Source organism: Triticum dicoccoides, chromosome 5A (genome assembly GCF_002162155.2).
Source record: "Triticum dicoccoides isolate Atlit2015 ecotype Zavitan chromosome 5A, WEW_v2.0, whole genome shotgun sequence".
Classification (NCBI taxonomy): domain Eukaryota; kingdom Viridiplantae; phylum Streptophyta; class Magnoliopsida; order Poales; family Poaceae; genus Triticum; species Triticum dicoccoides.
In genome coordinates, this window is record NC_041388.1 from 449,566,884 (window position 1) to 449,581,656 (window position 14,773).

General features: G+C 46.1%; 1 protein-coding gene across 1 annotated transcript; it reads left to right on the forward strand.

Moving 5' to 3' along the window:
• The first annotated feature begins 3,243 nt into the window (after window positions 1-3,243).
• On the forward strand, window positions 3,244-11,595 carry LOC119302224. The gene is made up of 14 exons (XM_037579258.1): window positions 3,244-3,490; window positions 4,187-4,312; window positions 4,399-4,536; window positions 4,623-4,753; window positions 4,852-5,127; window positions 5,288-5,439; window positions 9,493-9,548; window positions 9,776-9,835; window positions 9,928-10,065; window positions 10,143-10,267; window positions 10,326-10,610; window positions 10,731-10,864; window positions 11,004-11,039; window positions 11,141-11,595. The coding sequence occupies exons 2-14, from the start codon at window positions 4,198-4,200 to the stop codon at window positions 11,271-11,273; spliced, it is 1,779 nt and encodes a 592-aa protein (XP_037435155.1). The 5' UTR covers window positions 3,244-3,490; window positions 4,187-4,197; the 3' UTR covers window positions 11,274-11,595.
• Window positions 11,596-14,773: the final 3,178 nt, after the last annotated feature.

The window sequence follows — 14,773 nt, forward strand, 5'->3', positions numbered from 1 at the left end:
CCGCTCCCCGCTACCTTGACGCTTCGTCAAGGAGTAGCGCGCCGCTCAGCGCCACCCCGGCGAGTCATCAAGGAGGAGCGGCGCGCGGTTGCATTCTCCACTACCTCGCCAGCGGCGGGACCAGCGACAACTGTTCATCCTCCCGGAGCGCCATGACGGCGCAGGAGCAACCGGCCGAACTGCCGCAACGCCACGTGCCGGTCCAAGTTTGTGGACTCGGACTTCCTCCCGCCACACATCACGGCGGACCCAGACCTGGCGTACGCCCTGGACCGCTCGGTAACGACGTGGGAGACGGCCAAGCGCCTTCTCCGCCGCCTCGATGGGGAGATGGCCAGGTACGGCAAGAAATGGTCCCTCGCCGAGATCGACGCAGCTAACGATGCCTCCTCCGATGACCGCCGCCCTCTCCCCCAGCCCACATCCTCGATGGCCGCACCTGCACTGCGCACGGCGCAAGAAGAAGCGGAGAGGATCACCCGCGAGCATTAGACGGACGCCGCGAAGCCCTGTCGCGACGACACCACCTTCTGCCTACCGAAGGCCACAACGACGACGCCAGATCGGGCGCTGATGACGGAGGAGAAGCCGCCGGCCAGGACAACATGTCATACGATGTCACCGTCAAGTATAGGATGTTTGATAGAATTTCATTCGGTTGGTTCGGGTTGTTATCAAAATGTATACGACTAGCGTTGAATATCATCCTTCCGCATCCGTGTCCATAGACTGGTCCCTTGTCTGTGGATGGATGCAGGAGTAATTTTGCGGGTTGCCTTTGAAGATGCTCTTACTAGTTAGTATTATGTGTTTTCTTAGACACAAGAGTTTGTCTATTTTTGGTAGGATGGATCCTACGTGATCAGGATTGCCAAATTTGCTATTAGCTAGCACTAATTAATTAGGAGAGTTCAGTTTTGTTTTTGATCGTGACTTGAATAAAAGTCAGAAATCCTCTGATGTCGGGGACACCAAATATCATGTTTGATTTTGCCGATCATACGGATTTTTTCACTGCTACGCGGGAGTTGATTCTGTCTACTCGATGCCAGTATTTTTTTATCTTACGTTCTTGCATCATTGCTAGATCGAAAGATATTGTTTGTACTGCTAATACCGTGAAAGATCGGGACGATGAACAACTCGCCATCTAGTCGAGTTTTTATTAGTGCCTCCATCGAGTCCCTTACGTCTTCATGTACCCTGGCTCATCAGCCGGGTCTGAGGGTCCATGAACTCCGGTGATGGAAGCCAGTTGGGCGCGATGATGGAGTTGTGGATCACGCGGACAAATCCCAACATGTCCCAAGGTCACCCGCCTCCTTTAGTGCCGCTAGTTCCGGCGGGAGCTGGGCCAAGTGGGTGTGCCTGCATGCGCGTGGCGGCCGCCAGCAGCACGCGCCGACTGGGCGAGCGGAGAAGCTGCGGGGGGTGCTTCACCACAGGCGGCCTTATGGTGGTACGCGCGGAGCACGTTGTAGAAAACGCTTCCTCTCCATAAACGCCGCGGCGACGTTCTGCCATGTTCCAACAGCCGCCGGGGTGGGTGTGCAGTTCCTTGAGAGTGGCGTCGAGGCCAGGCGTCATGTAGCCGTCAGCAGTGACATGTCGCCCCGTTGCTAAGCACGATGACGATGGTGGTCTGCTCGGTCTCCGGCTGGCTATGGATGGACGACCATGAGGCGGCGGGTGCGGCACCGCCCCCGCGGTTGCTTGCCGGCGCCGTGGTTGGCCATCGATGATGGGAGAGAGAGGAGAAAGGGGAGTGGGCTTGGCGGCGGCAAAGAAGAGCGGCGGCAGAGGAGTGCGACGGGGAGAGATGCGCATCGGAGGAGGCTAGTGGAGTTGGCTTTTATAGCCGCCCGGCGGGGAGGGAGCCGTTGGGCGGCTTAACGCCACGATTAATGGCAAGGGCGACCTCTCCAGCCGGCGCAAGGCATCTTGCAGTATCCGAGCGGGCAATCGCAAGGTATTCCCTGCGGTCCTTTTTATTTCACGTATTAGATTTGTGTCAAGTCAAACTTTACAAAGTTTGATCACATTTCTATTAAAAAATATTAACATTTATAATACCAAATATATATACTATGAAACTGCATTTTATAATGAATCTACGCATATTGAATTGACATTATGAATGTTGATACCTTTTTCTATGAGTTTGGTCAAAGTAGGAACAGTTTGACTTTAGACAAAATTTATATGAAGACTAAAAATGACAGGAGGGAGTATGTTGGGAATCCTATGCATGCAATTTTAAAATGGATTCTCACTGAATTCCATGACGGCTCACCGCGGGAGACCGGCAAATGGGCCCGACAACGACTGGCACCACGCGAGAACCGAATGAGAGGGCGCATGGACCGAGGGAGTACGGGTTGTTTCCTATGGCCCCTCCCAATGCTCCACCTTGTACAGGTGCTAAGCCTTCCACGTAGGCAAAAAATCTGATGTGGTAAGTTATTTAAGAGAAAAGAGATGGGTGTGGTGACCCCAGGAAGAACCAATGCTAAGCGCGTGAACCTAGGCAAAACATTTAAAAGAAGGAAGCCCACCAATACATGAAGAACTTTAGTTGGTAAATCATTAAATGAAGCAAGCTTAGCAACCATAAGCTAAGCACCTATGCATTGGGGAGTATAGTTGCTAAGCTATTTAATGTGCTTAGCACCTCATCTAAGTACCCATGCATTGGCAGCAGCCTAAAAAAGGAGAGGATTTTCTGTAAAAACGTGGCGCCACATGACAACACCAGGACGCTCTTTAACATGGAGGAGACCATAAGGGTATCTACCATATAATGTTATGTATTCATATGTATTAAGGATTGTATTGTTTCTTATATGATCAAATCGTACTGTATAGAGACTCGGATAATGGAGGTTGACTGTCTTCACATTGTCGATCTTTGGATCTCGCGAGGCAATTTCAGATCGATTGCATCGCCTATCTTTAAAGAATTATTGAACATTGTGCTGCATTTTTTTTTTCGGTTCAACATGTCGGTAAAGACTTGAATGTGCCGTCTCATTTTTGTGCTCAGCGTGCTACACTTGATGGGACGGACAGTTGGCTAACTGTTAGCCCAGATTTCCTTCGCACTAGCCTACGGGCAGATTGTAACCGGCTCCTGTTATTCTGAATAAAGCCCAAAATTCGATGAAAAAAAAAGACTCGGAAGACCAGACGTGTAATTTTCGAGCCCGGGCGTAGATGCTGTTATATGTACTGAACCAATGGCGTCCTTCGTGTTGGAGGGGCCCCTTCTACCTTTCCTCTCTCGCCCGATCGATCCGTCCTCTCCCACGCCGCTCTCATGCCCTAACTCAGATTCATCCTATGCGGCTCTGAAATCCACCACCCCTTATCGGCCGTCAGCGCGGACGGCTTCTCCGCCGCTCACGCTCGTCGCCGGCATCGCCGCCCCGTCTAACTCATCGCGTGTCTGCTGTCTCCACCCCATCCGCAACCTTGGACACTGATTTCTCAGGTATGAGCTTTTCCTCACCCAGTGATTAGTTAATCCGAAACTTACCTCTACAAATTTGGGTGCACAATCGGCAATCATCTAGATCCGCCCTTTCGAGGTTCAAAGTTCCAACTTTTTCACCCCATCGTCAAATTGGTAGGCGTTCTTTCTTTCTCTTTTTAAGTTCTTTTGTGTATAGGGCACATCTAGATGTGCCATAGTTATTGCACAGCTAAGTGACTTCATCAAGTATAAAAAAGAAAAGAAAACGGAAAAGAAAATACCGACACGAATCTCTCGGTATGATTAATGATATATGACTTAGATGTGCAGTACTTATGGCACATCTAGATGTGCTTTAGCAAAACTGTTCTTTTAATAATGAAATTGGTGAGCTTCGCTCCTAATTTGATAAGATACAGCAGTTAATTATTATGCGTTCTACTTGGTTGGGAACCTTTTTGCACCGGTATTGGGCACTCAGTATTTTATCCTTGCATCAGAAAACCTTTTTATTCTTCTATAAGGGGGATATTGAAAAATATACTGATTGAGTATATGGAGAAGTGCGAAAGTACAATCAGCCAGTTAGTGTTTTAATTTTGTGTGTAAAACCTCTTTTATTTCGTATATTACGGACCCTTTGATTTATGTTGTTCGACAACCCTGTGTAACCTGCTATGACTGAACATTTGGATTTTCTTCTCTCTGCTTTAGTGTTGGGAAATATGCTGCAAAGTAAGAGAGCTGGTGATGCTCTAACAGAAAATCTCGCAGAAAGCTCCGAAAAGAATAGGAGAATCTGCACTGGCGGAGCAGAGACACTTGATTTGTTGATTTCAGGTTTGTCGGCACTTCATTGTTTTTCATGTTTTATTACAGCTATACTGGAGCACTAACAGTTGTGTTCCATCATGTTTTTTAACTAGGTTACATACATTCAGATGTCAATTCGGAAGAGCCGATTGACAGCTTTAGTGACTCTAGCCGAAGTGTTTGGAGTGAGCTCAGTAAAGAAGTCACTTCAAAAATTTCTAGAAATGTTGTCTCCCTTGCTTTGTCAGATGGTGACTATCCTGTCATACTCTAGTATTCTTAGTTCTTAATTTAAAAAATGTTAGTTATAGATGACTAAAATTGCAACCTTGTGTAGGACATGCGGTGTTATTTGCATGCTCAGGCATAGCCTTGCGAAGCGGGCGGTATGTGACAAGCTTTCTGACCTCAGCAAGTTTGGTTAGAGCTTTCAATGATATTAACAGAGAAGGCCATAATACCTTGAAAGTTGGTGCTGCTAATGATCCTTCACTTACTTTACTTGTTTGCTTAAGATAGTTGCCAGTTTGTCACATTTTGCATACTTTTTTGCTGTCCTGTTATAGATCGAAGTGCGTCGCAACGGTGAGGTTGCCAAAGGGTTGTTGAAAAGCTATGATTCGGATCAGGGGATTGTTATTGTCCAAGTACTGTTTGTCACTCTTGGTGTTCATCCAGTGGATCTCAGTCTTCAGGTGGAATTTCTTCCCTGTAGGAAGGTAGTAGCTGTCACACGTGCCGATTCTGACACATTAATGGCCACAAGTGGGATACTTGCTGTTGATTCAAGTGGATCTGAAGATGGCAAACAGCTTATGTTCTCCACTTGTGAAATCTCTGAGGTACAATTGAACTATGGCCTCTGTATTTTATCTGCAACTGTATGCACTGAACTATATATCAGAGCCATAAAACTGGTGTTTTCGCATGTACCTCCTTTTCCATATCATTATTACTTTCGTTCCGATGTAACCTTGTTGCCTATCACTTCATTTTTATTAGGCTTGGGAAGGTGGGCCGCTTTTTGATTATGATGGGAACTTTGTTGGCTTGAACCTTTCTTTGGTTGGGGAAAGAATTTATTTCATGCCAAGGAGTATAATTATCGAACGCTTGGAGGAACTTCTGCCAAAAAAGGAAGCTAAGACGTTCAGGTATATCTCGTGTATTTCCATTTATTCTGCTTACCTGTGTGTGTCCATCGCTAATTCCACTTCGTCCTCCCTGCATTTATTTTTCTTAGTAATACTTGAGCTTAATTCCAAGGTAAGCCATTGGTTTCGGAACAGTTTTCCAGTCTTTATTTCTGCAGAAGTCTGGATTGTTGGGTGCTGTTTCTTTTGTACATTTATTTATGTATCACAATTGTAATTTCTTGGCTGCCTCTTCCAAGAATATCATATTACTTCAAAACTAAAGTACTCCCTCTGTTCCGAAATAATTGTCGCTGGGGGGTTATTTCCGACCAGGTGAAAACGAGCAAAAGTACAAAAATACCCCTGATTTAAAAACGAGTCGTCGTCTTCCTCCGCCAGGCTCCTCGTCGTCTTCCTCCGCCAGGCCGGCCACCTCCTCTAGCTGCTAGTCCGGCCACCTCCTCCTCCGCCCTCCACCCCCTCCTCCTCCTTCGCCAGTCTCTTCGCCGTCATCCTTGCCCAGTTTGGTCGCCGCCGCCCCAGCCTGGCCACCGCCGCCGCTCCCAATTTGGTCCTCGCTGCACCAACCTGGTCCTCTTAACCGCGCTGCCCAGCCTGGTCCTCGCTGCTCTCCCGCCTGGTCCTTGCCAGGCTCCTCGCTGCTCCCAATTCTTATCAGTTTTCGCCAGGTGCACTGAAATTTACAGCAGATTGGGAGAATTCGTCGATACTTTCAGGTACAATAGTCTGTAAAATTGATCAGGAGACATTCAATCGGGAAGAATTTGTTAAGATCAACAATTATAGCAATCAGACAAGATCATCACCCTCACAATTGGCACCAGAAGAAATTACTGGAGTGTAATGATCAGTTGGGAAACCTGTAATGCTTGAGAAAATGTTGTTGTTGTTGTCCTCCTGCTGATGTTGTCCAATTGTCCAATTTAGAGATGAGGATCATTGTTACACACCATTTGTCCAAATGCAAACATGCCTAAAGTTTCTGCGAGTCAATGGGAACAAATTCAATACACCATTTGAGATCAATATTTGGATATTTAAAGAACTTTCTAAAAAAACCTTGTATCCTAATGAATGAAGCCAACAGTCTTGACAATAAATTAGAATGAAAATTGTGAAAAATGTGAATGACAGATTAGTCCTGTCATGATTACACCTAGGGAGTATCAGGTTTAATCTGATGATTTTTCCAAACTCCTCTTCCAAACTATACTTGATAGAACCATCTAGGGCAAGGTGGCAACATTTTGCCATGTGATTTTGTGACAAGAATGTCCACATGCTTCTAGTAATGGGGAAAAAGAGGTAACTCAATCCAATGGGAATATGGGATCACTTACTCTGTTGACATAGTGTGTGTTCCTTGTAAAACATAGTGTGTGTGTGTGTGTCGATGGTCTCACTCACAGGATGGATCCTTGCTTCTTTTCCCTGACACAAGCAAACCAAATGAAATGGGATCTTATTTATTTACAACCAAATCAAAACAAGGAAGCAAGGAAAGGTGAAGATGGACTGCACTTTAGTTTCAGTAACAATAAAGTTGTGAATTTGTTAACTTAACATGTCCAGGAGCAAAAAAATGGTCAATACACCATTTGAGATCAATACTTGGATATTCATGCCATTTGTTGAAAAAGGAGCAGAGTATGCATGCTTGACAAAAAGAGAGCCTTAAGTGAACATTCAGAAACAATGTGATTCAGAAATTTTTAAGTGAACATTCAGAAACAATGTGATTCAGAAACAAAAAGAGAGCCTTAAGTGAACATTCAGAAACAATGCTTGACAAAAATTTCTGTGGAGTAATTTTTTACTGAAATGTGATTCAGAAACAATGCAGAGTTGCCTCTGTTTAGATGCAAGTTAACTTACAGAAACGTACTCGAAGTACAATTTTCCTCTGTAGGCGGAGTATATGTTTAGTGGTTTAGACTTAATAACATGAGTAGCTCGGAGCTGAGACCTGAGAACTAGGCACTCAAATATTTGCACTTTATTCTAGTCTCCTGCATATTGCAAATCAAAGGGCACACACACACAGATGGCCCGCACCAAGGTGAGTTCAAGAGACGCACTGATTTGTCAGACGTCCCGACGACGTCGTCGATGTGGAAGTTGACGCTGCCTATGGTCCAAAGATGGCTCCAACTAAATTAGTCATCTATACAAATCTTTAGCAAGAACTACCCTACTGGGAACTAAACTACTCCTATATAGGAATAGGAATTCTATATTCCTAACAGAGCACTACTCATCCTATCACGGTAGCAATTCAAGATGAGTACTCTTGCTTTTTTGGCTGGCCTGAATAGCATAGCTCAACACAAGCAGATGCAACCACATGAGCAAGATGTTTAACAGTACAACCAATTAGCTTTATACTCCATCTGTGGAAGAAATTGCAAAAATAATTGACCTTATTCACTGTTGGTACTGTTTATATTGTGATTACACTGGTTGGCATCTGGGGCTGGGAGGCATCAGGAAAACTGTTAGATCATGGATTCAGAGAAATAGCACTGGTTTGCCCAAGCTCACAAGATTGTTCTGCCTCAGGATACAACATCTGCCCGTTCCTCTCGCTCTCCATTTTCACTGTCGGTATCCAACCAACCAAGCAACAGAGGACCTAATTGTTTCAGATCAAACAAATGGACCGGCGGGAGGAAAGACTACAGTACTAAGTACTCTGACTTGGGCAGGGGAGGAAGCAGCTACTCCGGCGACGACGACGACGTGGGCACCGTGAGGACGAAGACGCCGCTCCAGATCCGCTGCTCCGCTGCTCTGGCGCTGCTCCAGATCCGCTGCTCGGGTGCCGCTCAAATCCACGCCTCCGCCGACCAGATCCAGCGCTTGTGCTCCACATCCACGCCTCCAGAGTAGAAGCTAGTCGTCGGCGCAAAAGATTTGGATTTTTGACATCCGGGGTGTGAGTGGAGGTGGGGTGGTGGAGATAAAGGGGGTGGTGGAAGGGAGAGGGAGAGGCGGGCGATGGGGAGAGGGTGAGGCCGGCGAGCAATGGGGAGAGGGGAGGCAGGCGAGAAGGGGAAGGCCGGCGAGCGGCGAGAAGCGTGGGAGAGAGGGCGGTTGGGAGAGACGGAGAGTACGAGTGAGTGAGTGCGGTTGCGCGAGTGAGCGAGCGAGTGCGAGCGACGCAGAGGGTAAAATTGGAAAGTGGGGATATTTTTGCACTAGACGAAAGTTGAACTAGGAACCTCCGGCGACAATTATTTCGGAACGGAGGGAGTAGTACTTTTCTTTGCTGAAATTGCAATTGGATCCCGAGCTCAACGGAGCTTGGAATTTTGAAAATACAAAAACTAAATATTGAAGTTTCAAAAAATTCTGAAAAAAACTGGACATGAATCTAGGAATGTATACTACATCCCCTTAAATTTTCATGAAAGAAATATGTTGTGGTTCAAGCTACACAAAGACAAAAATTATGTCTTTCTAGCACATGCACTATTCACTATAAAAGTCTATGATTTTGTTTTCTTATACAGCTGACACCGAAACGTATTTGATCATGAAACTTTACATAAATGTAGTATACATTGCAATGTTCATATGTAATTTTTCAGATTTTTCTGGAATTTTATTTCAAAAATTTCAAAAGCAGGGTTCCATGGAGCTCGGGAGCAAGAAATCAACTCTCTTTTCTTTGTCCCTTTTGTAGATTTATATATGCTGTTTGTAGTTTCCTTGCATTTTTCATTGTTTATCCCTAGATAACACTTGCTTCTTTGCTGCCTCTAAGAATACTCATCTCATATTATTTCAATGTTGATGCTAGTAGATTTTTCTAATTTGAAGAGTTCTTTTTTCTGGTTTAGACTTAGAATGTTGGTAGTAGTAGGATTTATGATCATTTCCTGATCTTAGAAGGTTTGTATAGTGACATTGCCGTTCTCCTTACAACTTAGTCTTCTTCTCTTCTCCAGCAATTCTGTTCGCGTAGATGTTGTGCAGTGCTGTTTTGGTCCATTTTCCTTCCGTACTCCTGGGATGTATTTATTGCAAGTTTACTATGTCTTTGCACAGGAATGTAGAAATACAGAGAGAGGTGCAGCCCTGGCCCTATTGCACCTATCCAAGCGGTGAGCACACAGCCAGATGTATTGTTCTTTTGTGCATTCTCTCATCATCTCTAATAATATTGTTTCATAAGATCCTCACAAGTGGTGCAAACTTAGGCTTTTACGTGTGTGCTTTCATAATAACCATATGCTGTTTTAGATTTTTATAGTTGTACTCTCATGTCTCAATGCTATTCAGCTAACCTTATTACACTATCTTCATGTGTGTGTTCGATTTGGGGATATAGACAGATCTGGGGATCTAGACTCCTTGGGTTATCCAAAGCCATCATCGACTGTTGTCAGTGGTGAGTTAATGCTTGTAATCTGGTACTGCGTTATGCTTGTTTATAGCTTTCCTCTGCCGCTGACTACTATTGTGCCATCTATCATTGAACAGAGGGCTTGGTTTTGGTTAATACCTTCGAAGAGACTTTTGGTGACGTATATGATTCTGGTAAAGGTGTCTGGAGCCAACTCACAAATATGGGTTCTCATAGTTTACCTCGACGGGTTGTCTCACTCGCTTCATTCATCGGTAATATTACAGTAATGTGCCTTTTACTGTTCCACATTTGAACTAGGCTCTCAATAAAAAATGCGTCATATATGCAGGAGAAAGGAGGTTTTTCGTGTGCACAGGCTTATTTATTGACTGGAATGGATGCACCCCCATTCTGACTTCAGCGAGTTTGGTTAGGGATCCTAAAGATGGAAACAAGATTGCTGAAAAGTTGAAGGTTGGTTCTTGATGCTCTTCTTACATTTTCTGCTTAGGTCTCACAGTGCCATTTGCAGATTGAAGTTTTGCTTCCAAACAAAGAGCGCAAAGAAGGGAAATTGCAACATTATGATTTATACTATAATGTTGCTCTCATCGTTGTCGAGGATTACCGTTGTCTTCGTCCAGCTAGAATTCATGATGATTGGTGGAATCATTTTACATTGGAAGATCCCAATGTAGTAGCTGTGGGGTGCTGTTTCAAATCTGGCAGGTTAATGGCTACACATGGAAGACGAACCTGCTGGTCAGGCACGCTTGATTACAGAGATCTTAGGTACTCCAGTTGTAAGATTACAAAGGTTAGTACTGTTCATGGGGTTAATCTTGTTTGATGTATCCATGATGTAGTAGACCATATTACAAATGACATCTTCTCCATGCATACTGATACAGCTTTAATGTCACTTTTCATTTGCTAGGCTGGGATTGGTGGTCCTCTGCTTGACTTTAATGGGAGATTTATTGGCATGAACTTCTATGATAAGAAAATAGGAACCCCATTCATATTTAGGGACTGTATTATTCGAGTGCTGGCAAATTTTGTGGAAAAAAGGTATGCACACTTGACTTTCTGTTTGGCATATTGGAGTGCCTATCATGTTTCAGATCAGTGCAGGACGTGACATTTTGTGTTTTATCAAAACAAAAAAATAAAACTTCCAATTAAATCTAGCCTACTGTGTTTGACACAGGTCTTTTGATGAAGTTGGCAGCGATAGACCAATCAGGTGTGCATTATAAGTATTTACTTATCACTTTGATCTTTTGCATGAAAAACATCTACCGATAACGTGATTATGTGTGGAAAACGGTTGAATAATGGTAACAGGTGGCCTGTGCCCATACCGTGTTGGCGCCATCCGGACGATGAGCTCAAAGATTCGCTCCCACCTGGCCATGGGGAAAAATCTGGGATGTTCGGATTCTCATATGTGGATGGAGTTAGAGTCGACAACCATTAGATGTCCTGTGCTCTTGCTCTGCTCTGCGCTCTCCATGTGGTGGTGAACCTGTTTGTTTAAGCCGCCAGGAAGTTATCTCTTATCTAGCCATGTCCCAGTGTTTGGACCAGTATTTTAGTGTTACTTTTGTGAGAGTGAATGTAACTCATCCGGAGCTATGTGGTGTTCGCTAGTTTCTGTCGTAGCTGAACATTTTCTTCATCTTCGGGAAGCATTTGTATGTGCAAGCAAACGGAGTGACTGTAATTGTTCATTTGTATTGTGATTGTTGAAATTTCTACGTGTGTTCCGATTACATATTATTGTGCGACCATTGGCCAAATGTTTCTTTGTACATAGCTGCTTCATGTTCCGGAACTGGACGGTCGAAATATGACCTGAATCTTTTTAAGATGGAGGGTTTATGTTGCGTGGCTAGCTATAGGGGTGGGTGTTTCGATTTGAACCTAAAATTTGCTTCATGTAATTTATGTTCTGCCTTGTATAACAAGATGTTCACCTCTTGCCTCTCACGCTGGTGTTGGGCGTGTTTGGTTGTAGTTTGCTACAGTACCCTCATTGCATGTCCATCTTTAGCCAGCCTGATTCTTTGTATGCAGCAGATGCAACCTGTTTGGTTGCCTGCATCTCATGAAGGGGCATTTACCCCTTGCTGTTTGGTTGTCGTTTTTGTGCTTAGGGTGTGAGCAGATGCAAACTTCAGTTGTTTGGTTGCAAACAACGGTTGTGTTATGCTCACCTCATTCAAATGTGGTGGCCTTACCACTACATGATCAGCACAACAGTAAGCACAACTGACAGCAGATCAAAGAGGCAAGCACTGACAGCAGATCAAAGAGGCAAGCACTGACAGCAAACAAAACAAGCAACCAAATGAGATCAAACAAAGCAAGCAACGGAAATGACAGCAAACTACTTAGATTAACAGCAAGGGCATCCTCCTTCCCTGCTCCACGCCAGGGTGCTGCTCCTGGCCAAAATATTAACAAGTTCACAGCACAAGTACCATAAGTTCTAGCCACATACCATAACAAGTTCAACACTAACACCTAAGTTAACTACATTGCATGCTCAATGACACCAACGCAACTGTGCTTGCTACAACGAACCCTGCACATGATTGAGGAGTCGTGGTTGTAGATTTGGACCTTCAGGCCGAGTCCTGAGATGCGTAGAACGAGGAGGTCGCTAGGGACGATCCGGTGGTGGCGGCAAAAATAGTTCCAGCGCCGGCCAAGCACCATGTGCCCCTTGAAGTTCTGGACCCGCATCGAGAACTCGCATCACTTGTTCGCCGACAGCCTGACCACACGTGGGAGCCGCTTGATGACCAACCACTCGTTCATCACCTCCACGAACTTGCGAGGGACGAGCATGGCGAGGTCTTCGGCGTCCTTGATCTGCTGGTAGAAGCGCAGCGGCTCCCGGGCCCCTCCTCGTGGCCGGTGTCGGTGTCAAAACCGGCCGATTTCGGGTAGGGGGTCCCGAACTGTGCGTCTGAGGATCGAAGGTAACAGGAGGCGGGGGACACGATGTTTACCCAGGTTCGGGCCCTCTTGATGGATGTAATACCCTACTTCCTGCTTGATTGACTTTGATGAGTATAGGGGTTACAAGAGTTAATCTACCTCGAGACCGTAATGGCTAAACCCCAGATGTCTAGCATGTATAATCGTGATTGCCTCTACGGACTAAACCCCCCGGTTAATATAGACACCGAAGGGACCTAGGGTTGTACAGAGTCGGTTTACAGAGAAACGAATCTTCATATCTGAACGCCAAGCTTGCCATCCACGCAAAGGAGAGCCCTAACCGGATACGGGGGAAGTCTTCAATCTTGTATCTTCACGGCCTACTAGTCCGGCCCATGTCACATAGCCCGGACGCCCGGGGACCCCCTAATCCAGGACACCCTCAGTAGCCCCTGAACCAGGCTTCAATGACGATGTGTCCGGCACGCAGATTGTCTTCGGCATTGCAAGGCGGGTTCCTCCTCCGAACACTCCAAAGTAGTTGATCAAAAGAACTGTATTCGGCTTTGTACAGTAATTACAACCGTGAACCACAAGGGAAAAATACTTAAACAAAAATAGGTCATGTCTTCTGACAACTCTTTCAGCGAGGCGTTGTGTTCTGGCCTTATTATTATTTCGAACCATTTTCAGCCTCCCGCTTCGCATTTCGAGACGCGGTCTTCATTGACACGTCTCGTCAAAGCGGAGATCGTGTCCCCTTATTGCGGGATTTTCATCAATACGGGTTTGGGTAATCCAACCGTGCCGTTCATATGACCCCTTGGGAATAGGCGAATTTTAAGGCTCATGGGGGGACGCTTGATATTCACTGCCTTTATAAGAAGATAAGGATCCACCTTTTTACCCCATGCCTTCTTCCTCCTCAGCCCATCTGTCCTCGAGCTCTAGCGCCCCAGCTTCAACCCCTTCCTCCCCCAGCTAACACTCTAGCCATGTCCGGATCTGGAGCGCATGGCAAGTGGATGTCCTCCTCCGTCACGGAGGAGAACATGAAGGAACTTTGGGAAGCGGGGTACTTAGCCAAAGAAATCGCCCATTGGCTCCTTGCCAAGAAGCAGATCATCCCCACCCGGAGCCCAATGAGAGGGTAGTATTTATCCCCCACTTTCTTCGCGGGCTAGGGTTTCCACTCCACCCTTTCGTCCGCGGGCTCATGTTCTACTACAGGCTAGATTTCCTCAATCTAGTCCGGAATTCATTCCTCAACATCTCGGCGTTCATCATCGTGTGCGAGGCATTTCTCCGCATCCCCCCCTTGGCCTATGGCTCAAGGTCTTCAACGTGAAGCCAAAAGTGGTCGAGGGTGAGCAAGCTCCCTAACGTCACCTGGCCCAAGGGGACCTTCGTAGAAACCGTGAAGGGATGGCAACATGAGTGGTTCTACCTCACGGAACCCCGCGACACCGCATGGGCCGCCACTCCTAAATTGAAACCCAGTCCTCCAATGCGGCTTACATCATGGATCAAAAAGGGCCTAGACTGGGCGTCGTCTGATGAGGTGATGACGCTGCAAAAGCGGGTCCAAAGCATGATAGAGAAGAACATCAACCTTGCCAACATGATCCAGGTGATACTTTTTCACCGGATTCTCCCCTGCCAGCGCCGGACTCTCCATATGTGTGAGTTTGATCCGGCCAGTCCTCGGACCTTGCAGTGGTTCTTTGGCACAACGCACGAAGATATATGGAAGCTGCTTTTCATGGCCCAGAAGTCGTGGCCGAAAACGACCGAAGACCTCGGCCTCGACCGCGCTCATCCGGCTACTCAAGTAAGTTTTTCAGATTTCCAAACATATCCTCAACTTGTAGATCCAAGGAGCATACTAAGCCTTCCCCTTATTCCTCAGGGCTGGACCAAGAAGGCGGAGCGGATCCAGTGTCCGGCTCCACTGCCCGAAGACCCAGCTATTCCTCTTTTGACAAAGATGCTGGTTCTGGCGCCGTACCAGGCACCGGAGAATAAGGC

Bases quoted from the DNA above. Each gene is read 5' to 3' on its own strand.
- LOC119302224 (XM_037579258.1), top strand. From the start codon at position 4,198: ATGCTGCAAAGTAAGAGAGCTGGTGATGCTCTAACAGAAAATCTCGCA. The intron at 10,268-10,325 runs GTTGGTTCTTGA...TGCCATTTGCAG, and splicing joins AGATTGCTGAAAAGTTGAAG to ATTGAAGTTTTGCTTCCAAA. The intron at 10,611-10,730 runs GTTAGTACTGTT...TTCATTTGCTAG, and splicing joins CCAGTTGTAAGATTACAAAG to GCTGGGATTGGTGGTCCTCT.